Source organism: Phyllopteryx taeniolatus, chromosome 11 (genome assembly GCF_024500385.1).
Source record: "Phyllopteryx taeniolatus isolate TA_2022b chromosome 11, UOR_Ptae_1.2, whole genome shotgun sequence".
NCBI lineage: Eukaryota > Metazoa > Chordata > Actinopteri > Syngnathiformes > Syngnathidae > Phyllopteryx > Phyllopteryx taeniolatus.
Window position 1 is genome coordinate 20355048 of NC_084512.1, and position 27301 is coordinate 20382348.

General features: G+C 40.4%; 1 protein-coding gene across 7 annotated transcripts in view; it reads left to right on the forward strand.

Annotated features, from left to right (window-relative positions):
• The window catches only part of grid1a (glutamate receptor, ionotropic, delta 1a), a 325765-nt gene that overhangs the window by 153396 nt on the left and 145068 nt on the right, over window positions 1–27301 (forward strand). The window contains exon 1 of one of the 7 annotated variants that reach the window (XM_061788923.1): window positions 11127–11253. The exons of 5 other annotated variants lie outside the window; for them this stretch is intronic. Coding sequence is in view for 1 of the 2 variants with exons in the window: in XM_061788922.1 (XP_061644906.1) it covers window positions 21196–21328 (133 nt within the window). In the remaining variant the exon portion in view is untranslated. Of the gene's footprint in view, window positions 1–11126; window positions 11254–21051; window positions 21329–27301 lie in introns of those variants that run through there. One more of the 7 variants, XM_061788922.1, reaches the window with a different exon arrangement.

The following is a 27301-nucleotide window of genomic DNA, read 5'->3' on the forward strand; positions in this document are numbered from 1 at the left end:
GGTAATTTTGACTGTTTTCTTATCTGCACGAGCAAGAGAAAAATGTCACTTTGCCAATACTGTTTCTGAAAGGAGACATCACCGCTTTTTCGCAGAGAGAATCCTCCTGTGGTGATGCCTTTCACAACAGAATAGTGTCGCATTGGCCCAGTTTGTCATAATCCCACGCTAAGCGACAGCGCAGGGACGACTCGGGGCCTCTTCCCATATGCACCCGTAATTACATTTTTGAATGCCTAAAAGGCAGCGGTGACTCTCTCTGTCTTTCTCACAGTTTCTACTGTAATTGGATACAGGAGAAGTACATTTAAACAGGTTTGGCTTGCGTGCCTTGGTTTTACCCCATGTGCTCAAATCAGGAAATGCCTTTCTGTGTTTTTTGGACTCCATTTCATGTGCTAGTTTACAAATAAGCAGGACTTTTTTTTTTGCACCAATTTATGAAGAAAGCTTGAAACCTTAATTTATTACCCTAACTTTGTTGTTAACCACTAATTGAAAATCATAACTTGAAACCTTCAAATTGGCTTGGAACTCTAATTTGAAACTAAACCTTGTTTGAAACCCAAACTCTGGTTAGAAGCTCTAACTTGAAACTTGTGAGAGGTGGGGTACACCCTGCGCCGGTAACACAAACAACCATTCAAAGTCTCCTTTAAACCATTGGCCAATTTAGTCTTCAATTAACCCAAGCATGTTTTTGGGATGTGGGAGGAAGCCCGAATACCCGTAGGAAACCGCAGCAAGCATGTGGAGAACATGAAAACTCCACACAGGAAGGCTGGAGATGGGATTCGAACCACAAACCCCAGAACTGTGAGGCGGATGTGCCTAACCACTAGGGTACCATGCTCCCCTAATTTGAAATAGATGTCTTGAATGCCTGACTGTTTCTTTTTCTCAGTTTATAATGAGATACAGGAGAAGTACGCACAATATACAGTGTAGTTAACAAAGTTGGCTGCCTGCCTTCCTTTTACCCCTTGTGTTAAATTCAGTAACTGTCTGTGTTTTTTGAACATTTGATGAAAAAAAAAAGGCCCCTCAGGACTCTTTTGTACCAGTTTATGAAGGACTAAGGGTTTTCACTAGGGACGGAGCCTGGGCTGGTATTCACGGGCTCCCCTCGCTCGGGATTAAGGACTCGCTGACAGGGCACCTCTTAATTGAGGCGACAAAGTTTAGGCGGGCCCCCCCCCCCCACCGCCGAGTCCTGTTTCAGCTAACAAGCACATAGAGGTACAGTCCACTTCACGTTGGAAACGTTCCCTGCTAAGAGCCTGTTATCCGTAATTTACTGGGATGTTCAAAAAAAAAGTATCCCCAGGTAGAGATAATCTGTTCCAAAGGTGGAACTTTGGCAATTATTAAACATTTAATAGTATCATATGAGCATGGTTAATTGTCATGTACAGGTAACTACAAAAGGGAGTTTTACAAGTAACTGTTATCAATAGAAAAATGATCAAATACAGTCCATTTAAAATGAAACAAAATACTCATCTGTCAGATGCATATTTGGAACCCAATTTTTCAACCCTAACCCTGGTTTAAAACCCAAATTTAAAACCATCTCTCTCTCTTGAAATGCTAATTTCATACCATTACTCCAAACCCTTACTTGGAAGCCTAATCCTGACTTGGAACCCTCACTTCAAATTTCAACAGTGCTTTGAAACCCAAATTTCAAACCACAACTTGAAACCCTAACCCTTCTTTCCCTAATTTGAAACACCAGCCCTGTCTTTAAACCCTAACTTTGAAGCCATAAACCAGGCTTTAAACCTTAATTTGAAACCCTAAGCCTTTCTTGAAACCTTCATTTGAACCCAGAACTTGAGACCCTAATCCTGTCTTGAAACCACAATTTGATACCCTAACACTGGTTTAAAAAAAATAATAATTTCATTGATATTAAAACAAACTTCACAATAAGCAGCACATAGGTGAACATGTCTTCATTATTAAAAAAGCCATTCCCAGTTAGTTTAAACATAAAACAAGCAGAATTACACAGTGCATATTTAATCGAACTGCAGAATTTACTATGCAAAACTGCATACGGGCTAATGAACCTAGCACTGACGTTGCCATTTACTCTGCAATTACTTAATTACTCATTACTGCTACGAGTTAGAAAGAAATTGTTGATTAATATAATGGCTGAATCACAGCAGTCTTTTGAATACTTTAGCACATTTAATGTAAGATAATGTAAGATACTTTAAGCCCTTTACCCAAGTAATATTTGCCAAAGGGACTTGCCTCTACCAAAGTTATTTCCTGTTAGGATACTTGTACTTTTTTATTCAATTATCACTTTCAAGTACTTTTTTTTTTTACAAGACTGTCTATCCCTAACCCTGGCTTGAAATCCTAAAACTGACTTCGAAACTGTAATTGATACTAAAATCAAAGCAGCAAAGACATATTGTGTGTGTGGCTCAGTGTCGTAATGGCGTACACGCTATTGAATAACACCAGGTTGTTTCACAGCAAGCTCTCAAAAAAAATGACCTGTGCGCGAGAGTCTAGTCCACATGTCCTGCAACTGACTGAGACATAATAGAGTGCGGTCTACTGGGGAGGGAAACAGGGACCGTGGCAGAATTTTAACAGCGCATGAATCGACAATAAACAAGAGGAGGGCTGGGGGAAATAGCGTAGGGGAGGACGAGCGCGAGAAAGACGTGGTGAGACAGCAAGGCGGAAGGAGGTTTGGGGGCAGATAGAGAGATAGAGAAGAAATCCTAATTCTTCACACTCGGCTAGCTCCTATCAGTATTCCGTCTCAGTGTTGGAGCTCCAGGGGGCGTCAAGCAGCCGTGCTCGCCGTCCTGCACAGTTGCTCTCATGCCTACACGTACATACTCTCATATGCAGTGAAGTCTCCAATTAGAATCACGCAAACACACTTTTCTTTCCCAATCTTTGGGTTTGTCATTAATACTAACACTTGTGGCATCGTTAGTTTGCTGTACATGCACGCCTGTGTCCAACTGTATTTCCATTTCAGGCCGCACCTTGCTGAAGAACCTCAGTTGGTAGATTATAGCAAAAGAGAGGCTGCTGGCGAGAAATCAGGACTAATCCCCCAGATGAAGACATCACGTGGGCTTGTGGAGCCTTGTGTGCATAATTGCGGGAAGCTCACATTGCAAGTTGTATAGGGATGTCATTACGATCCAAAGTGGGGAAAAAAATGGAATAATTCAAAGCCGAATGCAGTTGTGCCTCAATTTACTAGTGACTTCCGAGATACGAGCCGTCGCTCGGACGATTTTTCGTCTTGATTTGCTCGCAAATGTTTGCGTAACGACCACTAAATGGTGGTAACAAGGTTAGTAGATATTGGATAGTGGGGGAAAAAATCGGAAAAAGAGGCTGTTTGCTTCAAGCTGTTTATTGCCAGTCCCAGTTGAAGTTTAAACATAAATAAGGAGAATTACATGTTGTGTATTAACCAGACCACATCATTTATGAAAGTCCATTAGCTTCAGCTAACACACAATGCAAAACACACAGAGGGGCTCATGAAACGAGCATCGACTTTGCAGTGATTAGAACCCTTTAAGCATATATATATATATATATATATATATATATATATATATATATACATTATTTAACCAACCAACAATTAAGATCAAAGGAAAATGAATATTAACAGCAAAAAATATAAAATCATTATTCTCATTGTCATTATTCATTTTATCTGTCATTAATCATTCTAAATTAATAATATAATACAAATACAAAATATGAAATTATGAATGACTACTTACACACATTAAAAATAAATAATAAAATATTTGTGATTTGTCATTTATCATTACATTGATACACCACTATTGTAAAAGTAGTTTACATGTTACAATAGCACTGCTATTTCTTTTTCATCTCCCTACTATTTACCTGCTGCAACCTCTTTTGTGACTTGAAAAAAAGCTTGTATAGGCTTTTTTTCGTGCAAAACAATTTTTGTTGAATGTTTTCTCATTATCATAATGACTGTTTTTCTTTTTGGGTGTAAATGAAATGCCAAGGTTTTACTGCCATGTAGATGTTAAGTATGCATTTTTAAATATTTCTTTCGAAATATTGTAGGGTAAAAAAAAAAAAAAACTCAAAACTGTAGCTTTCTGAGCTCTAAATCAATTCACCTAATGACTCAAATCTTGGTTGGGGGGAGAAAATGTTGCGAACTTACTTTGTCCAGAGCAACATATTTCCCAGTGGATGTTGTTATTTTGCTCTATTACTTTGTGCGCCCGCTGTCTCTGGAGAACTTGTCTCCGCAGAGTCCGGCTCAGCTCCATCCACTTATTCCATTCGGCCTTTGGGTCACGGCCAACTTCGCGCCGCATCTTCCCGGCCGCGCCAGCCACCTGTGTCCGGGGCTCGCGCTCGCTTTAATAATGAGTTTTTCCACTCCGCCCTTCTTTGTTGATGAGGAGCACCAAAGTGTTTTCACAGGTCAGAGGAGAGAGAGTGATAGCAGGTAATGGATTCTCGCTTTTCCCGCTCAAATGGTCTCCCGCCATTATGGACAAAGAAAAAAAAAACTAGGAAAATGAAATGAGAGAGAGCCTGTGGGAGGAAAAACAGAATAGTGTTGGAGGAGTGGATTATCATGAGTGGGTTGCTCTTCAGTAAGAGTATTATTTTTTTGTCAGGCAAAATGCGCGGCTTCCCTATCAGATTGTTTAGCAATGAATTTCATGATTTTGCTTACTTCCGATGACTCATTTGTACAGTACCTTTCACGTCGACATCAGCTTTAGCAGGTTCACGCTGCTTTCATCCATTACTTGACATGTAATGCAAATTTCCCAAAATGTGTCTGTGATCGAGCCATTCTGAATTGGTGCTATTTGTGTTTGGCGACGTGTCCGCTACATACACAGATCAGCACTGTTGCGCAGTTTGTGGGGTTCTGAAACTGGTTTTCATGAACGGCTGACCAACACCCACCTGTTTTGTTACGCTTCAAAATTTGAATCAGAGGTGAACGATATCACATTAGCGCAGAGGTAACGCTCAATCAAAAATGTTATGTCGTATCGCGTGAGCCGCCACATGAAAAATTGTTTCCGGCTATGAAGCGCAATTCAGCTGGCTGGTGCCAAGCAGTATCAATGCAACATACATTGTAAATATTGTCTTACAAGAATGCCCAACAGCATTTATAATTTTGTATGAACCTGCGGCTAAAAAGCGCAACATTTTGAGTCTCTGTGCCTGAAATGTGCGAGTGCAGTCAATGGGCGATCATTGCCAATAGCCACTCAACTACCCCCACTTTTTTTTTCTCGCCCATTTCCTCTCTTTGTATTTTGTAATATACATAGCTATACAGGTTAAAAAAGTAACACCCGTTTTGACAAAGTAAGGCATAGAAAGTACTTTTTTCAAATGTAAAAGTAAAATGAATACTCAAAGTACAGATACTTGGAAAAAGTATTTGTACTTTACTTCACACCACTGGTTGTATTAATGCATACAATTCCAAATTAGGATTGTTCATCCTTGGTTTTGTCGAATGCATGTAACAAAAACACAAAGTCGACGTAAATATTCATGGCCTGAGCTGTTTTGCCGTCGAAGTAAATGAGGCTTGAAGCGAAAGTGTGCCGCTCGTGTAGCCGGCTGCCATCTCGTCCCCCTCCGAATGAGTTTACTTCAAGAGGTGTTGATGGTGTAAAATGAGCATCTGGCAGCTTGATATTGATGACTGTTTTTTTTTTCATTTTATTTATTTTTTTTTTTTTTGGTAAGAGTCTCTCTGCACGTGAGAGAGCTGCAATCTCATTACAAAAGCAGGAGGCTCCACTCAGACATCATCATGTTTGCACTCCATCACCACAAGGCCACATGAACTTGAGGTGTACAGATGTCGCCGCCCGTGCTCGCTTAGCCTTTCGGTAGCCACCGTTTGTGTGTGCGTGACTTCCATGATGATTATTGACTCATGCCACTAAGTGAATGTTGATCATGTTTCCGAAACGGGCGCCCTTCTTATGAAGCAGTCTTTCCCAAACTACTGGTTTCTATGGTCTTGAGTTGAAAACATTTGGGGGTCATATTAGTTTTATTACTCTTTATTTATTATTTCTAAATATTTCCATTATAAAACAATGGGAAGAATATAATAAAATACCACATTTTGAAATATGAAATTGAAATTTAAATATGAAAATAATACAAATATTACGTATTAATTCGATTATGCAGTGAACCCTCACGCATTCGCGATTTGGGATTTAGGAATTCGCGGTTTTCTGGAACCTCTCCTCTATTACTCACTTTTGTGCTCAAGCCGAAGCAATGTAAGTATTACTTGGATGCCATCTTGGTGCAAAGGAACTATGTTGAAATGAATTGAGCTTCATTAAGGCAAAGGTAGCGCTTTACTGCCATCTTGTGGCATCTGTAGGCAATTATAAACCTTGTTAGGGGATTATCAATTACTTGCTATTAGGCACGTCATTGCAATTATACATTTTGTTTCTTTACCACATCCATAACTTTAAAGCACTCAATAGACAGTTAGGGGTTGGGGTTGGGGTTAGAGTTGGAGTAAGGGGGTTAGGATTAGGGCAGGCGCGATGTTTAAAAAAATCCCACTCTAAAATGACTAAAAATAATTACAAGATGCAGTGCATTAGACGGAGAGTTAATGCTGTAGTATGTTTTTTTAGTGGATGCCGTATGAGTTAAGTATTTGTTCATGCGACACAAACATTTGCCTCTGTCATCCTCCAGATATGAATATGTTGATATCTCACAATAAAGCTTTTTTTTTCTGTTTTTTTTTTTCTTTTCTTTTTTTTTTTGAGCTAACGGCCGTCTCTGGTGTATGCGATATGCCTGACTGTAAGATTATGGCAATAAAAAGAAGATAACAGTACTCATGTGGAATCTCACTCAGCCTCGCATCATCTTCCTCACCTCCCGCTTCCCTCAAGGAAATCACACTGCTTGGCCGCCTAATTTAAAAACTCGTTATTACATATGTCTGCAGATCTGTTCCGTTCGTGCTGTTTTGCGATTCAACTTGTTGAGATTGTTGTCCATTAAAAGTTTCCCCTATCACCTCATGTTTTTGATGTCCTCTGGGTCTTTTACGGAATTAGCAGCATGAATACCTTCTGTATGCGAATGCTGATGAGAAATGAGTCACTCTGAGGTGCTTTGAGGTGACGCAGTCCGTCACATTATTTCTGTAATTTTACATCATCGCGTTACCTTTGAGTATGAACTTTGTTTCATGGTTTTTTGGCAAACTTGACTTGACGACAATGCGTCAATGTAACATCGAGACGTGGAGGGAAAAAAATACGATTGCGAGATTTTACCAACTGTCACAGACATAAATTTGGCTGCATTTAAAAAAAAAAAAATGAAATATGGACAAAACTCAGGCAATTTTCAAAAAGTACACCGGCGGCACAACTAAGTTAAGTACACAAGGAAGGAGTGGTATGATTATTGTATCGCATCAGGAGTTGATTTACATGTATTGTGAAGTACATACTGTATTGTGATGCAGATCCACATCCCTAGATTTTCTCAATTTATTCTCAAGTATCACAAGTCCATATTAGGGTGGTGGGCAGAGCTGCCAACCTGTAGAAATTCACTTCTAGAACAATTTGTCTGCATTTCCATATGTTTGAAATAATGTCAAGAACATTGCCACAAGAGAGTTATTGCAGCGTATTCCGTACTAGGATAAAAATAATTCTGCATTCTGTTCGATTGCAAAACATAATCATTACTCTATATTCATAATCCTTAATAGTATTTATTTTAATATTTACTGCGACGACCTTGTAATGGCGGACACAGTTGGAGCCTGAATCAAAGTAAATGAGATTTCAACATGCCATCGTCAAAGATATGTCGATGGATTAATTAGTATTTACTGATTCTGTTTTCAGCCGCAGTCAAGAAAGAGACAATGAAATCAGATTAATCAGATCTCAAAAGTCACAGTTAAAACTCAGCATTTTATTTTGCAAACAAATAGTGCTGGTAGATTGGATCGGATAGTTTATTTTGTGCAATGTACTTCTCTTGCATGCCATTTTTTTGTATTTCCTGTATCCAATGTTGCTGCTGTAATGATGCAAATTTCCCCATTGAGGGACTAATAAAGGTTATGTTATAAATATGTATTATATTGATATACTTTTAACCTTATAGCCCGCTGTTCTCAGGTGATGTATGGGGTGATGTACTAATTAATTACATGAATGCTTTCAGAGGCCGTCCTGTCTCCCTGTTTATTTTCTCTCCAGACACTTATTAATTTGCCTCCTATTTTGCTGTTCAAAGTTGATTCCTCTCCATTATCACGTATTTCCAGCCACATGTGACAAGTGGACTGTACCACTTATTTCGGTGTTTCGCAACTACATGTCACGATAACTTTGCAATTAGCATAGCTTCTCCATCTTTCCCTTGTTCATTACTCCTCATCCTCCCTTTGTAAAAATTATACTTGTCAGCAGTGTAGCTTATCTGCTGCCCTGGAGATAATCATTAGTGGCTTATGCTGTGTTGACAACGGACGCGACGCGACCTTTCACCTCCGCGGCTCTGCATCGTGTTTAGCAAGCCGTAGGTTGCTGGGGCGGCGCAAAATGGCATTTGCCAAGCATTCCCTCGATTGTACCTGAACAGCAGAAATCAGGGAAGTTGGGCGGCTGTTCAATGTGGACACGCTGTTTTTGACAATAGAGTGTTTCGGGGTTAGGGTTGGGGTTAGCTTTAGTAGGAGCTCCGAAACAATTAGTGTTACGGGCGTAACGAGCTGGCGTTCAGTGATTTCCGTAACAAAATACGGACGATCCGTAACATTTGACAGCTCTGATGGTGGGTAACTGAAGCCAATCCAGCTGACTTTGGGGGAGAGGCGGGGTACACCCAAGACTTGTTGCCAGTCAAGCGCACAAATAGCCAAACAACCATTTACACTCACATTCACACCCTAATGACGATTTAGTCTTCAACGTGTGAGGAAGCCGGAGTACCCGGCGAAAACTCGTGCAAGCACAGCGAGAACATTGAGATTCGCACCCAGAAACTCTCAACTGCGAGGCAAACATGTTGACCACTATTACACCATGCTGCACCTTGAATCAGATATCATCCATTATCAATGCATTTCCTGCTTCAAAACAGAAATCTTCTCTAAAAACGTCAAGATCTGTTGATAACAGAATGTTTGCAAAGGCAACTGGCAATAAGGTTTAATTTGCCTTTTCGATCCTTCTTATTTGACAGGTCAAAAATTAAGATACAGATATACTGTCCATATCTACCAAATGTGTCTAAATGGAGTTTTATCGTAAGGACTGCAACCAAGGCCACATCCTTTGTAGTCCTGCTGCTTTGCAGGGGCAGCGGTAACATTCAAACTTGTATGTCTGTAAGGAGCTACTGTAAGTCCTTTTGAAAACAAAGGCTGACTCAGATACATTCCAAAAACAACACTCAGACTGTTATCAGAAACTAAATCCTTAAGCTCCAAAGTCGGATTTGTAAATCTTTGCTCTACCATCAAAGTCTTTGAGGGATTCTATTTTCAGCCTTGTCACACGCGTCCCCCCCCCAATACGCCTAAACTGTGTGATACATCAATAGACTTTGAATCCCCAGTTTTCAGACACGGCTATCACCTGCCACCCGTTGACTTTTCTAAGACCACAGACAACAAATAGATGCCAGCCGGCCCAGCACTACCGAGCATTTTCAAAATTATAACTCTTGTCTCTTTTATCAGCACCTTGTCTCTGAGGACTTTATTCACTCCCCCTACTGATCGCTCCCTGACATTCGCTCTCATAAAGCCTGCTTCTTCCATCACTATTATTTCTTCCCTTGTCTGGGAGCAGATTAAGCAGCGACAGCTTCTCATTTTAGGCTCAACAGTTCCATGTACTGATCGATTCATGTCTCGGAGGAAAGGAAAACTTCAAAATAAAACCTTTTATTTGTCATGCCTGTTTCAACTGGACTTAACTGAGCTCTGTTTAATGTCAACAGGAGATCTGGTCAATTTTTTCCTGTGACTACGCACTTAAATAGTCATCTTTTCTCACCATCTTATAAAGTTTTTAACAAGCAATACCTCACTGCCGTACTTACTGTTTTTCATTTGATTGTTTTATATTTTGGGCCTGGAAGTGTTTTTCATGCAAATATTTACTGTAATTATGATATACAATAATATTTACTATTATTATGTAACTACTGCATTAGCGTAGGTTAATTATAGATTATGCCGTGGTATGTCTTGGGTAGAAATTTGGATAAAGGTCACCCCTGTGGACTGAGAACTCCCTCGTAACATATGCGTGGAGCTAATTTATCAACTGCATTATGCCTCCCAAATGGGTCATAACAATTACGTAGTCTGAACTTGCTCACCTCCCGAAGTGTCCAAAGTACTCGTACTCGCTACTTAATAAAAAAAAAAAAGTAAAAGTATTAGTACTAATGCAACTCCTTAAAAATGTGTACCCTTTCCAAAGGGTACACATTTTGAACCCTTTGGAAGGAAAGTGGACAAATGCATACTATGTGGAAAGGATAGAAATTTGTATTTGAATATAAAATCACTTTTCCAAAGTGAGAGAGAGAAACAAAACTCAATACAGATACCTGAAAAACCTACTTAAGAACAGTAATGAAGTATTTGTACTTCGTTACTTCCTAGCGCTGCCAAACTCTCGGTAGACAATACAATCCCCTCAAACTAAATGTGTTTCTGTTTTCACACTGATAAAAACAAAACAAGATTATTTGCAGAGAGACAATATGTGCTCGTAATCTAATGGGTCTCCATGACCTCAGTGACAATTGGTTGAAAGGAATCGAGTCTACGGACTGAGAGAAGGATTTCTAGATTGGAAATAACAGTAAGAATGCTCGTGTCGCTGCAGTGTTTCCTGTGTTATACCTCGTTCAGATGAAAGGTCCGCATGTGCGAGGGTCGCTGTCGCAATGCAGCTCATGGGCTCACTTTGATGTTGATAGAGTGGGCGCTGGCATATGTTTTAAGTCGCTTTGTGTCTCACATAAAAGCTCAGAGTCAGAGGACGATGATGACAAACAGACTTCAACGTATACTTAATCTTTAAGCAGACCTTTCATAAAAGAGCAAAAAGTAGTTTAACAATATCAACAAATGTTTGTGGAGGACTGGGCGTGGACATCGGATGGTATCTAATTAGCTTCTAACAGGTAATATTTCTTACCGCACAAAACACTGCAAAGGTGACATAAAGTTAAGTACTTCAACCCTCATTTATCATGGGAGATACAGACCAGACCCACCTGCAATAATAATAAAAAAAGAAAATCCATTTTATAGACCATCAAACAAACCTATATTACCTCCTATATGCTTGAAACACATTCAAACAGCACATTTTTAAACACATTATAAAAGTAAACAAAAAGCCTTTAAGAAGCGGGGCCTGGTAGGGTGGGGTGCGATGTCGACCAGTCTGCGTGTGAGTGTCGAGGCGTGAGCTTTGGCTGACAGCAGCTCCTCCGTGAGTGTGCTCATTGCGTGGTTTTACTGGCCTTCTATAAACAGGCTCTCCTTTGCCACATGCAAAGTTATTATACAAAGTAATTATACAGTAAAAACTCATCAAAGATGGCTCTAAAAAAACGTGATATAGCATGGGGCAAAAAAAATGACTCGCGATATAGTGTGGGAACACCGCGAACCATAACTGCTTGCTCATTGTTTGAGTGCATTATAACGTTTGAGGATCCATGGTTAAAAATGATAAGAATAAACGCACACGCCAACCGACACAAGTTTTATACTACTTTGCTGTAGAGATCCACTGTCTGAAAATTCAGACATGCAGGAGTTAGGTGTCTATATTGGCTAAATTACAATTGTTCAGCCTTGGCAGAGGTTCACGCTCCACCGACTGCCATATTAGTTTAGCCCCGAGCATCACGCACCGTCAAGCAAAGACGTGCGACGTCCCCTTAGGGAGAAACCACAGAAAATCCTCATGTGAACATCGCGGTATTGTTGTCATATTGAGCTCGCTGTTGTGCTCGGGACCTCCTCCAAGGTCTTAAATTCTACTTCCCACTACCTTCCCGGCATCACGCGGCATTTAGTGGCTAAAGAGCCAGAAACTCCCCCAAGGAGTCCCCCGTCTATTAATCTTCCTCAAGCAGACGCACGGTGCCCTGAATGCACAATAACGCTTCCTCTAGCAAGTGTGAGAAGTGCTCACCTTATCAATTTAAAGACGATGAGCTTGTTATTAAGGTTATGCAAATAATCTCAGGTTAATGCAGGTTCTCAGATAAACAGATTATTCCTGATTACTTGAGTCATCATTGGAGTTTCACGCAGACTGCAATACGGTGCATTGTGCGCCTGTTTTAAAGGGCAAAGTTTTCTACATTGTCGACAAATTTCTGTATTGCTGCATATTAATGTGGCACAGCAGCGGTGGGAAGTGCTAATGTTGAGCCAGCTAACTTTGCAAATATCATCGTAACTTTTACTTGTCTTTCATGCTGAACAACAAACGCCAACTGGTGCAGTCAAGGTGCGATGATTTCATCGCTCACCGCTTCCACCGGGCATCCCCCCCCCCGCCATCACACACACACATTTTTCCGGCCCACCAACAAGGCTGACACTGTGTCAATACTGTGCCGTCATTAATCTTTGTTAATTAAGTCGGACAACGCGTTAGTCATAGTTATCCTGGCAATCAATCTCGCAGTAAGACCACCAAACTAGGGGGAGGATAGAAATAACTTGTGGTGAATGTTCACGCTGGTTGGCCATTTGTTTTTTTTTGCCTTCGGTTACTGGCTGCATCACATGCTGTTGAATCTGCTTTGTGCGAGTGATGTGATACACGCTGACATATTGTGCAGAGGAATATAACAAAATGTTGCAGAGAACAAAAAAGAAGTTTGTAAAAGAAACAAACAACAAATTTGTGAACAAAATTGTGTCGTAGCAGTTGCAAGTCTGCCTCTCATCTTCTTTGCTGGAGTGAGTTTTGTCGAGGTGCTCTGGCTTCTGCCCACTTTCCAAATGACTGCATAACTGAAGATGCTCGACTAAACAAAAGTCTTGGGACACACTTCTTAATCAATTAGGGGATGAATTAAACCTCTTCTACCTGAGTCATAAGTCTTCATCTTAGCAAGATGTATTCAGACAAGCTATTTTTGACATGCTTCCAACCTTGTGAAAACATTTAGGGGAAGACCATTTTTCTGTTCCCAGTTCACAAGTCAAGTTTCCTGAAGGCATGCTCGGAAGAACTTTCGAGCCCTTAAGTCCTAGCCATCACACGTCTTGGGGATAAAATAAAACGGGGACATGGTTTTCTGGATGACTGGATGTAAACATCTTACTGACATACTCCAAAATCCTGCAGAAAGTCTTCTCAAAAGTGTGGAACCTGTTCATATTTCATATTTCTTTTTTTCTTCCAATTTGTATTTTTTAAATGTAATGGTCAGTGGCCCAATACTTTTACTACATGGTGAATTTTCCACTGACATTTTTGAAGCTTTTTACTCAAGCCAGATGAGGAATCTATACAGTATGTGCCCTGCGATTAACCGGTGACCAGTCCAGTTTGTACCCCGCCCCTCGCCCCAAAGTTAAGTCGGGATAGGCTTAGTCAAGTTACCGAAGACCAAGACAGTCAGAGGTATTGATGATGTTAAAATCTGTTTCCGACACAAAAAAAGACATTGGTGTAATATTGACATATTTGTTCTTTTCAACACAGACGGCTGAAGAGTGACGCATTATGATGAACAGATTTTAATTTCAATGTCAGGAAACACTGCAGGCTTGTGAAGACCAATCTATATGGAACACAGATCAATTAGTGAGGCACAAAAACAAAATTGATTAAGTTTTAGTGCACAGCTTGGTGTGTGCTTGGATCTTTCTTGGTTGTTTGCACACCGATTAATGACTTATCGCATTCACCACTCGGTCAATGATCCAGTCTAGATGACTCTAAGGAAGACTGCAGTGGTAAAATCCTGTTAGGCATTGTGAGCCACAAAAAAAGTTAAAGGCTTTACAATGTCTTTTCGTTCAAGAGAATTATGAAAGCATCCAGGTGAAAGCAGATTCTGAGGGGCAAGATGACATACAGGAAGGCTCTCTCCTTCCTCCTTACATCTGTCACTCTCTGCTGTCCATCTTTCTTTCATTTTCTTTTACCTGGCTTCTATTTGAGAGTCGATCAATGGCTTGCAATCAGCTCTTGGTGTGCCCATCAAGCGGGTTGACGGAGGGACAGAAATAGCAGGCGAAATTGAACCCAGGGTCGAAAAACAGAGATGTTTACTTGCACGTAAAGGTGGTGCAACGTACATAAGCCGAAGCCCATTTACAGCCGCTACCTGATATACATAAAGAGTGTCACATTGGGAAATAACCTCGGGGATTGCATTAGTACAACCAAGTCACATCTCTCATAAATGGACTCAATAGAAACCACGACATATGGGGATTGTTTGCTGACTGGCTCATGCTGCATTTAATTAACTCCACATTACATGACATTGATGCCCTTGTGGGGTTTACACCGTTCATATGTCCACTTTGTTTGATATTTATCTGACGGCCTGTTTCACGTGCTTAAGCCATTCCAGGAGATTTTTCAATGACACATTTATCCAGATTCCAAATTGCTGATCCACTTAAGTAATAGTGACAATAGATTGAATCCATTACAGGTGTCAGATTAACTGAAGTACTGTACACCTAGGGCCTGATTTACTAAATTCCCAAAAAGTGGGTGTTAAATTGTGTTCACGCTAACATAGAATGATTTTGGTGGCTGTGATCGCAATTGGCAACAGGTGTAAAGTGATGGCGACCACCCTATTTTTTTGCACTTTAGGCAGCTCTAATGGTTTTCACCATGGAAGATGTGTGACATCACAGTACGTGCAAAATGAAGTTGGAACTGTTAGTGTAAAAGACAAACTGAACCTGGATATTTCGCCACAGCGTGTATTATGACCCCTTTTGAATTACAGACAACCTGCACATTCAAAGAATGTTTGTGCTTACGATTGTGGTATATAAACTTCCTGTCTGAGGGGGGAACATGCTGCATATGAATGTTTTGCTTGCTTTAACTTGTCCAGAGTTTGTCAACTGGATGTATGTGGCCATCCTGTGTAACATGATGTTTAAAAACTTGGGACAGCACACCTGAAACTGCTCTGGCAGAGGCTGACACCAATTGTCACTTACTGTACATAAACAACCCATTGTAGGAGGTGATACGGCATGACTCCTTCTTGTGACAGCCTCCAAGTCAGCCCTTAGATCATTCAGAGGCTCCAAAATGATATTGGTGAATAGACGGTGTGTCTCGATTCTGGCATTTCAAAAATGTTTACACCAGCTGGAAAGAGCTAGTCTCCCCGTCACCTCTTGTTTTGCCTACGCCTCCTCCCTGTCACAATAACCACAGTCGTTGTAACCCCCAGTGGTAACAGTTTGCGCCTACCTTTCAGACGTGGTGTATATAAAGAAATCTACTGTATACTCATCCCAGTATTTTGCATTTTCAGACAGAAACGCACAAAATAAATTGTGCTACATTTTTGCCTGTTTGGCAGGCGCAATCATGGGTGGGCTCGGTTGGAAGATCAGCTTCCACATCTGTTTGCGTGGGCAATCGAGTTTGCGGCTGTTTTTGTGTTTGCAAACCTTGGGTGGTGACTAGCCCAGGCATGCTCTGCCTCTTGGCCAAGATCAGACGGGATAGGCTTCAACTTGCCTGTGACCTTAATGACGACCTCTACTGAGCGTTGTGCCTATACGAGAATAGTGTCCATTACCATGACGACTAGGGACGGAAATCAGGAGTGGCATCTTGTTGAACCTGAAGTCTAAAAAAAAATAAAAATAAATAAAATAAAGTGTGTGGACCATTATGTCATGTTTGATCTTACATCTAAATTTTCTTCCATCGTAATCAGTATTTTTTCTTGCTGATTGGCTGAGAGAAAACATACAGTTTTGTATGAAAAGCTGCTTGAGCTTTTACTCAATATTCTTGATATCCATCTTAAGGTCCATGTACTAGGGAAAGACTGATTATCGTCCAGGCCGCTTATCGGTGCCGATAATTCTGCATTTTGATGAATAGTGATTTTTCCTACTAGTGAGGACAAGGAGCATGCTGGTACATGGAATAAGCTGGATATTAAGCATATCGAATACATGTTCTATTTCATGTTTCCATAGTTCTATTTTCCTCTAATCAGGCATGCTGGCTATATTCTTAACACCTACTTTTAGTACCAAATATGGTTCCTTAGCTGTTTGCATCTGAATTTCCTCAGTGCACCAGCACAGGGGACATTCTTTATACAAGGAGCATACTCCATTGAACACATGGAAATGGCTGTGGAAATTACAATGGTGACCAAACTGTCAAACATAATGGGGTACAACAATAATATGTCCAGGTGCTAAGGTACGAACTCATTTTAAAAGGCCATGTAGCGATGATTGAAGTCAATGTCGCATCATTCCCGCAGTCCTCCACGCAGGTACTGTATGATCTTACAAGAGGTGGGGGCGAGCCAACGCCATTCATCACTCCTTAAGTGCCAATGTGAGGCCTTTAATATCGGGCTAATTAAGATGAGTCTGGGGTCTAACGTCGTTCACTGCCCCGCTCAAGTGGGCCTGGTGGGCTCGGGAGTGTTGCGTGACATTGACGGACGTACTCCGCCATTTCTAATGGACGTCAGGAGAGGTGGTCTTTTTTAGGTGATAAGCCTAAACCTCTGCCAAGGACACAGTGTTGGCAACTTCCTGATTACTCTTTTAGACAGTATACAGACCTGTACAATAGGGTAAGGCCACTATATATGCTGTAATTAGACTGTCACTCAAATGTCCATCTAAGTCGAAGCGATGGCCGGTGTCAACGGTGAAAATAAATTCCTGTAGATGGACTTTTTTCCCGATTCTCACTAAAATGTTATGGCCATCTTCCTTGATCCATACACCATCCATCGACAAACTTGTAGAAATGGGTTTTGTACTCCTTTGCGTAATCTGGTGAAATGTATGTGTACTGTTTTAGCATGTCATGCAGAGTACAAATATAATAAGATATACCGCTAATCAGTATCTCTCTTCTCTCATCAAAGTCAGCAAAACCCCAATTATCGTCCCAATTTTATCGATCGACTCTAAATCAGTCTGGCATGCATTCCAATCGCTGACCAATTATAAGCGACGATCCCCCCAAGCTGAGAACAATAGCACACTAGTCAACGACTTGAACACCTTCCACTGCAGATTTGAAAAGGACACTTTCACACCCCACACCCACCCAGCCACACCACCGACCACAATCACACCTCTGACTTCTGCGTTAACCATCCATGAACAGGATGTGAGATGCTTCTTCAAACAACAAAAGACTAACAAAGCGGCAGGCCCAGACCATGTGTCCCCATCCTGCCTCAAAGTTTGCGCGGACCAGCTCGCTCCAGTCTTCACACAGATTTTCAATAGATCTCTGGAACTGTGCGAAGACTACAGGCCTGTCGCCTTGACATCTGTGGTCATGAAGTCCTTTGAACGTCTCGTGCTGGACTACCTCAAGAGCGTCACAGGTCCCCTGCTGGACCCCCTGCAGTTTGCCTATCGAGCGAAAAGGTCTGCGGATGATGCAGTCAACATGGGACTGCACTTCATCCTAGAACACCTCGACAGTGACAGGACCTACGCGAGGATCCTGTTCGTGGACTTGAGCTCAGCGTTCAACACCATCATCCTCGAACTCCTTTCTTCCAAGCTACTCCAGCTCAGCGTCTCACCTGCCATCTGCCAGTGGAGTTACAGCTTCCTGACGGGTAGGACACAGCAGGTGAGGCTGGGGGAGGCCACCTCATCCACACGTAGCATCAGCACTGGGGCGCCCCAAGGTTGTGCCCTCTCGCCGCTGCTCTTCTCTCTCTACACGAATGACTGCACCTCAACGCACCCGGCTGTCAAACTCTTGAAGTTTGCAGATGACACCAGTCATCGGCCTCATCAAGGACGGTGACGAGTCTGCATATCGACAGGAAGCGGAGCGGCTGGAGTTGTGGTGCGGCCGACACAACCTGGAGCTGAACACGCTCAAGACTGGAGAGATGATCGTGGACTTCAGGATGGGGTGTGTTTTGCGTGATTATTATTCCTCAATCAATCAAAAAATGTTAAACGTGTTCAGTATTTCTCAAATCATTATGTGTGGGGTCAACTGTGAGTTGAACCTTGGCATAGACTGTGATTGTGACGTGGGACCAAATTACAATTACAATCTGGAGGAATTTAAGCATTGGCCCGCCCGTACTCGTCGGATGTTTCTGAAACATTATCTTGAACGATTATCCTGTGGTGTGGGGTGGGTTAAGAGCAATTTTTACCCCCCTAATCTGCTTGGAAAATGACCGACCGTCATAAATGTTAAACCTGTTCAATCTTTACAATTGCAAAATCCTTGTGTGTGTGGTCAACATCGAGTTGAGCCGAGCCACGAACCCGATAGCCAATCAGGAAGCGACCTGATGATGAGACCTAAAAATAGTAAAAGTACCCCACTTTAAGATTCTAGTCATTTATTCATCATTTCACAGGTAACAATTGTAAAAGCCTTGGTAGAGGTTTGTATTCTGTTTGTGTTCTCTTTACTCCATACTTGACTTTGACATTTGGCCTCGTATAACAGAAAGTCTGTCCATTATCCCTTTTAAATGTATCCAAAGGGAGCAAGCGTCACAGCGGGAAGCCTACAGTATTTGGATGGAATGTGAGCCGCTAAGAAGCCTTGTCAGGGCATTTGCCAGGGTGGTCTCACCGTCCCGGCTCCTCCTCGCTGCTTGACTCCAGCTGCTGAGGCAGGCTGAATGTCAAGTGTCGGTTGGTAAAGTGTATGTCAAGACTCCCGCTGATGACTCGTAGCTTGAAGCGCAGCGCAACCTTTCAAAGCATTTAATTATTAAGACGACTGACGGTCCACCTGCTGCAAACGAATGGCGATTCAGCAGTTATGATGACTGCTCATCCCCTTGTAATGCCCAATTTACACTGCAGCAATTAGCACTACATGGTACGTAAAACAGACATGCATGCAGTGTAACGATACATTTTACATTTTTTATGACCGTATTGCTTAATGGTTTCAATTATAGCTCATTGTTAATTATGGTATTGATTTATTGATGCGTTTGTCATTGGAACCCTAACACTTTGCATAATATGCAGCAAAGGTGGCTAATTGTATTAACCCCATTTGCCAATGCATATTATTTGGTAATTCGCTTTTTCAAATACGGTGGCACCCATGAACACAAACTGGTCAATGTCAAATTTGTTGCCGTTATAGGGGGGAAAAAAAAGTCACATTACAAATACTGGAAGTACCGGTAGTCGTACTGTCACCATCAAAATAACCTTGGACAGGTTATGTCGTCAGTAGCATTTTAACATTTATAACTGTCATACAAGTGTAAAAATAGGTGAACCACTGTTATAATAAAACATCCATTCAACCCTTTGCCCTTTTCCTCATTAGGGTTGCAGGTAAGCTGAGGTCTATCCTATGCAGGCACTGGGAGAACATGCAAATTCTTAAACAGAACGGCCAGAGCCAAGATTGCAACGCTGCACATTAGAACAGTGAAGCTGAGGTGCGAATCACTTGTAATCACTGTTAAGTACTTTTTTGTTTTTTAAATACTTTACAAACTTTTAAAGACAAACTATGTGAGCTGCAATTTGTTCGTAAAAACCTTGATTTTGTTGTATGTAGCATTTTAACATTATCTTACAAAGTAGATTCATTTATCCAGGTAATTGTATTCTCAGGGAATTGAATTGATTGCAACCGGACTGTTCCGTTCATCCGAGCAGGCTTCATCAATTCATGCATCCAGGCTAGCTCGGACAGTTCTTGCTCTCTAGCTTTGTCTTTTACAATAAAACAGTGGCAACTAACGATAGCAACAATAAACAATCACATACGAGTTATGAAACAACTGAAAAACCCCCCCTTCCTTTTTTTTTTTTTTTACAAAAAAAGGAAATAGAAGCCAAAGAAAATGTAAAACATGAACAATTTGTCCTTTGATATCTTGTAAGGTATGCTGATGCCTCCCCCGATTTAGAGGCTTATTTAAGGCATTTGATTTGACAACTTGGTGATTTCCCCCGTTCATCGTGGGAGCCGTGTTCCAGACCCATCAGCAATAGATATCATCTTTTATGGTTTAAGCCTTAAAATTCCCCTCTCACATACTTTAAACTTATTAAAACAAATGTTTTAAACGCATTGTGAATGAATTTCAAGACAAACACAAATGTGTAACCATAAAATGTATTGAAAATACATAATGGTAATTATTGCAAAATAAAAACATTTCATCGTTTAAGCATTCAAATATACCTCCCACTCTCAGACACTTTTTAAACACATGGTAAACAAAATGTTCAACAGAAAAACCTGAGATGTAGCCGTACCACGATAGGTGTACTGCAACGTATCAGGAATTACTGTGTATTAGTCTTTTTTAATGATGATCATTCATTTTCATGTTACTCAGCGGGCTTTACATGTTCTCTTCACATCGTTCACTACTTTTTCACAGAATGACTTGCTGTTTGTTTGTCCACACATGACCCTATGTAAATACAAGCTGCAATTAATTGTTTGAAAGCAGAGTTAATTAAGTTTATATATATATATATATATATATATGCTTATCAAGTAACAATATCAGTGAGTCTGCCATCGTGGGAATGCTTTTTATTGTGCCTCTTCTAAGCATTCAGCACCTCACGTCATTGGTAATTTTTCAGCCTTTTGATTCCTAGCCAATGATGGTAACTCTGTAATTAAAAATGCTGATAACAATCAGTTGTTTCCATGTCTCCATGAATACCTGCACACGTGTAGAACGTGCAGAGCCGGTTAAAAAAAGGTTAGGCAGGGAAGGTTAAAAAAAAAAAAAAAGTTGACAAAAGGAGAGATTAATCCTCTGTTGTCCTGATATGGGCTCTCAGCTGCTAGCTTCTTGCTGCGAGGCTCAACAAGGCGGAGATGAAAAGGAACCCTTGTGTCCCACATTCCCCGGCTGATGTCAGAGCAAAGAGATGTGAAGACTCCCAGAGAGCAGAAGAGATTGAGGCCGACAAAAAAGTCCAGAAGATCTGGAACAAAAGTCGTGGTGGCAGAAATGAAAAGGATTCTGAATATGGATGAGGTGACAGGTACAAAGCTCGTTTTTAATTCTAGCGCTTAGCACGTCTACGTCACCGTTTTCAAGTTCGAATCTTGGCTCCGTCCATCCTCTGTGGAATTTGCATTATCTCCCCGTACTTGAGTGGGTTTTCTCTTGGTACTCCAGCTTTCTTTCACATTCCAAAAACGTGCGTGAAGACATGCATGCGTAAATGTAGTACAACAGTCAAAGTACTTGTCTTTCAGAAAATTAGCTCTTCTCCACTTTGTGAGGTAACGTCAGAGCGGAAACGAGCTGATGTTGGCCATGCTAGTTATCGCATTACCTGCTTTAGCAGCGAGTCTAAAGTGTTTACTTCACCACTTGTAGACATGCTAACTTTGCTAGTTAGCCATCCAGCCTCAATACGGCTTATCCGTTTTAGGGGCGCGGGGCGCTGGAGCCTATCCCAGCTGACTTCAGGCAAAAGGCCGACTATACCCCGAACTGGTCGCCAGCCGCAGAGAACCATTTGCACTCACATTCACACAGTCACTGAGTGGGAACTGAACCCACGCTGCCCGTACCAAAGTCAGGCAAATGTACCACTACAACATCTGAGAGGTTGCACACAGTAGCTCGGACCGCAACTCAAAAGAGCGTTAATTTGTGATAAATATGTTAGTACAATTTAGAAATATGACCAATATTTGGGGTAAAATACACAAATTTTGCTATCGAATGATACTAAATTATCCTACGAAGCTCTTTTAAGAACACATTGGCATGTAACAACCATAGTACATTGATGGAACGAATATGCCATTAGAGTTTTACAATTTGGTAAACCGACCAATATTTTTGGAAGAATTAAGCCAACTTTGGTTGTCAATTGGCACAACCTGAATAAAAAAATTAACTTTAAATTAAAAAAAAACGATTTTCATCCTACAATAATTCCCCACTACGTTCTTGTAAGAACATGTTGGCATGTAATAACTACTTTGATGGAATGCATATACCCTTAGAGTCGTACAATTTGGAGAACAGACTATTATTTTTCAGAAAATTGACACTTTTGGTTGTTCATTTGCAGTATACAAATCAAATCGCACAGAATTTACTACTACTACGCTCTTGTCAGAAAATGTATAGCTGTAATACTGCTTTGATGGAACAAATGCCTTAGGCTTGTACAATTTTGAAAACCGACCAATATATTTTAGGCAAATCTGCCAACTTTGGTTGTTAATTGGCTCTAATTGATCAAAATTCACTTGACAGGACGACAAAGTCATCCAAAAATATCCTATTAAGCTCCTGTAAGCACACGGCGTGTAATAACAGCTTTGGCAGAACAAAGAGAGCTGAAAAATGGAAGAAATTCCTTAGTAGGACATGAATTAACACGACAATCCTCAACAGCCTTGCCGCTCTCTACTCAAGAGTGTGACTCAAAACCAGGCCATCAAGTCAACTATTTATCCACTCCATGAAGACGTGCACTTCAACAACTGTATAAAACGATTCCCTGTCATTCTAAATTTGAATGGCAGCGGCATGGATGTTAAAAATAGTCGAAGGTGAGGGCATCTCGACGATTACACAGGTGGTAGAGGTGGGCGGTGGGGGGGAATAAAAGAGGAAGAATTCAATTATAGCTGTGCATGCATGTGTCAAGGGATTTGGAGGCGAGGCGTTCCCGAGGTGTGTCACTGGCGGGAGCCGGTTTAGAAATTGAGGGGGAAGGTTTTTTTTCTTCCCTGAGACATTAAATGATAAGAGAATTAACAGCACACATTGGCAAATGCATGCACCCAAACACAGAATTATCCTCTGAGGAGGAATCTGGTTCCAAAAAACATTCGTTGGGCGTCCACGTGTCGTTATCCCATTAAACCGCCGGCATCTTATTCATTCCCATTGGCTCGCCTTGGTATGTGTTCTTAACCGTGTCGTACGGGAAGCAAAAAAGGTCAGCGTGTTCTCTGTTTATTTGGTTGATTTCCTCACAAGTGGAAAGAGGTGGAAAAAGTACACACATTTTATACTTGCGTAGATGAAGGCCACAGATACTAAAAAAAAGGCTCTGGTAAAGTAGAAGTACTGATTAACACCTATATTTATGTAAAAGGGAAAAGACTACAAAGTCTGAAATGTACTTGAGTACAAAAGTAAAACAGATTTTTTTTTTAAACTGTTAATTATAGACAGGTACCAGTTTTGATAACCTGGCACAAAGAAAAAAAATAATCTGCACACAAAAGAGGGGTCATTATTATTCACTTACAGTAGCTTCACTAATGTAAACTGCCTGAGGAAGGACGTCCAAATTAGTTAATAACTGAAGAAATATAGCTTGCTCATGGACAGAGGTGGGTATGAACTCGTTACATTTTCTGTTAAAGCAGTTTTAATACTGCATGCTTTTTACTTAAATATTATGTTAAGAAGAAATTGTATTTTTACTGCGTTAGAATGATCTAAATCCCGCTTGCTACTTTTATTATTGCTTATCATCTATATTTTTTTTAAAAAACTTTATTTGACGTCATGTAGCAGATACACAGTAGACAGTAAATTGAAAAGTCAAAAGATAAAGCTACATGAACATAATAGAACAATACTAGGGTTTACATATAATAGGGTGTACAGTACAATAATGCAATAGTTACAAAAATACTTTCAACAGAAAAGTCATAGTTCTAATTGCTTTCAGATTTTGAGTATTGGATCGCCTGGATGTATTGTCTGATCTCATTGTCAAAGTTAAAGTAAGGTATCTTCATGAATTTACAGCGATGATTATGAAATTTGGTCATTATAAGAATAAGTCAAGTAAGATTTGAACGTAGACTCACTTCAGGAAAAATAAATACTCAGGTAAGCGGTACTGAAAATGGATGGATGGTACATACTGTATACTTGTAAAATCTACTTAAGTATAGTAATGTAGTCCTTGTACTTTGTTGCTTCCCATCACTGCAAGGAGTGCAGACTCATTTGTGAAAGGCTAAATTTAATCTCATGGGCTGTGATTTGCCACTGTCCTTTTCCTATGGCATCTTCTCCATTGATTGGGGAATGGAGGGTAGGCTCTGCCCTTGTTGCTAATAGCCTGCTGATATGTCTAATCAGGGAAAGGGTGACATTTACAGGAGACTGCATGGCTCCTTTACCCCCCTTACACACACACCCACACACGCACACAAACACACACCATTCGAAGACTATTATCTGATCGCAATGCCATATGCCAAAGCAATTGACTGAACAAATTATAGCTTCCCATTTAATTGCTGAAATCATTATAACTTAAAACCCATCTGCTAAAAAAAAAAAAAAAAAAAAAAGTGAATATTTGCCATTTTCAGCCAGAAAAATCAATCGCAATCTTTTGCACCAAGTCAGGATTATATTTTAGGGTTAATGGAAGAAAGGATTTGGGGTTACAGTTAGAGGGTTAAGATGGTTGGTTAGGGGGTTTGAGAGTTTGGATTAAGGGTTTGGTGTTAGGTTAGGATTAGAGGATTCGGTATGGGTCACCAACAATGGTGCCCACGTGCACCAGGTAGCCCCCAATGACCACGTGAGTAGCCTGCGGGCCTGTTCTATTATTATTATTTTTTTAAAATAGCTAACCAGTGATGGGGATATTGCGATTTTCTAGCAATGTTGTGACACTTGCAAAGGTTTACATACAGTACTTTAAGTGTTGCTTATTTATTTCCTTCCTTGTTCAATCATTGTCGATAATTGTGAGAAATCATTATTACCTTCACATAAAATAACACCATTCATTATTAATATCATATAATAAAAGGTTTTTTGAGCATTTTTTTGAGTATTTCAGAAGGGTGTGTCTGTCAACCTTGTAGCCCTTTGCATTAATCAGTACATAAGAAGAAGCTATCAAATGTACTTTATCCCGCAAATCCCAATCCAAGTCAGAATCACACTTTGGGATTAGGTTAGGGTTAGGGGTTAGGGTAAAATTAGGGATAGTGGGTTAGTGTAAGGGGCTTCGGTTAGGAAGTTTGGGTTAGGAGGGTTAGGAAAAGGGGGTCAGGGTTAGGGAGTTAGCATAAAAGGGGGTAGGTGTTAGGTTAGGGATAGGAGATTAGAACCCTGGGATTTATGGGTTAGGGGAGGGGTAGTATTTGGGTTAAAATTGGAGTGTTACAGTTGGGGGTGAGGGCGTAAGGATTCAGATTATGCGTTAAATCCAAATCACATTTTAGGGTTAGGTAAGGGTAGGGTTGCGATTAGGGGGTTAGGGTTTGTGGCTTGGTATTTCAAACTAAGGGATTAGGGTTAGTTTTTTTATTTTATTTTATTTTTTTTTTACAGATTTTATTCATACATCAGTTTCAAAGTAATACCTTTCCATCATACTGCACGGGGAAAACTAAAAGGCTTTTGCCATCATTATTAGTTTGCCAACTTCAATGTGGTCGTCTTGTCACATTTCTTAGCTGCAGACACCTCGGGTGCTCTCAACATCATTCCGATCATTAGACTGCAGCCAGACGAATCAATATCAATCTTTTAGGTTGAAGTGGTTAGGATTAGAGGGTTAGGGTTAGGTTTGCATCAGGGTAGTGGTTTAGGGGGGTTAGGATTACAGGGTTAAGGTAAAGGTTAATTTTTTTTCACATTGTATTCATGCTTAAATTTGAAAATAAATGCATACGGAAAACTAAAAGTCAATGTCACCATCATTATTTGTTTGCAGAACGTCAATTGTGGTCGCATGTGCTCTTCAAAGATCACATTACCGGAGAGGGAGCCACCTCGGGCAGTCGCTACGTCATTCCCATCATTAGCCCAAACCCGATGACACTCCGAAGAAAGGCCGTGCCACAAACCGCCGCCGTAAATGTAATCTATTCCGTATAAACAAGCCTGAGACTTGCTAATTTGCGACCGGCTTTTCTCTTCATGGACTGTTTATTTCGTCCTATTTGGAACATATTCATAGGGGTGTGTAATTATGAGTTGAAATTGGAAGGGGGCCTTGCCTCAAGAAGATGCTGTTGATTGAAATAATTGGGCCGTAGCAGCTCTGCAAAACATCGTGTGTAAACTATCAACTCTCTTCAAACTGCTCTAGCAAAGATTCATAGAATGCTATGACAAAACGGTACGTTAACAACTATTTTGGCAGGATACATCCCAGAAAAATATCCCACCTATACAATTTTTTTTTCCTGTGGAAACTATCCCTAGCTATTTACTGTAAAACTTGCAGTTCTTGTTTTTTGTGCTCTTTCTGTAATGCTCTAAGATGCCACAAGGTGTCGCCAAAAGACCGTCATAATTTGTGTCAAGGAAGTATGTTGACGTGCCAAATTTCAACTGCAGGACTCACGTTTTGTATTTCGGGGAGGAGCTAAATTTAGCCTGGGTTGTTAGTGGAAGTAACGGACAGTCTTCACCTACATGTTCAAGCGTAATTTCAGTACATTTTTTTTCAAAACCAAATCATCTGTAAGTCATTTATTTGTAAAAGATAATGTAAAATTACTTTCAAATTGTATTATCTTTAGGGATCATAGTTTGTGGAACATTTATGATTTAAAACTATAAGTATAGTTTTAAATGTTTTAAATTAAAACATTTTTGGGAGGGCATCAATTACTCAGTTTTTTGCTATTCGGGGCAGGGCTTCATCTGTATTTATCATCAGCCATCTTAAACTTTTGAAGTAAATATCAATAGAATGATTTGACACAGGGTTTTCAGATGAAAAAAAAAATATATATTTTTTTATTATGGTACATACCAGACAATATAATATATAGGTTACCACCTGCTTGGGCATTCAAAATTATGACACAAGACATGTATGTAGAGATGTATTAGAAAATACCGGCTTTACTCAGTTTGGGATGGAATAGCAGGAAATTGCAAAAATAGAAAAAATTAAAAAACAAAAAAATGGAGAAAAAAAAAAAACTTTCCATTGAATGCACCAGGCTCAGAACATGACACTTTTAACTAGCACAACAATGTAGGGCCA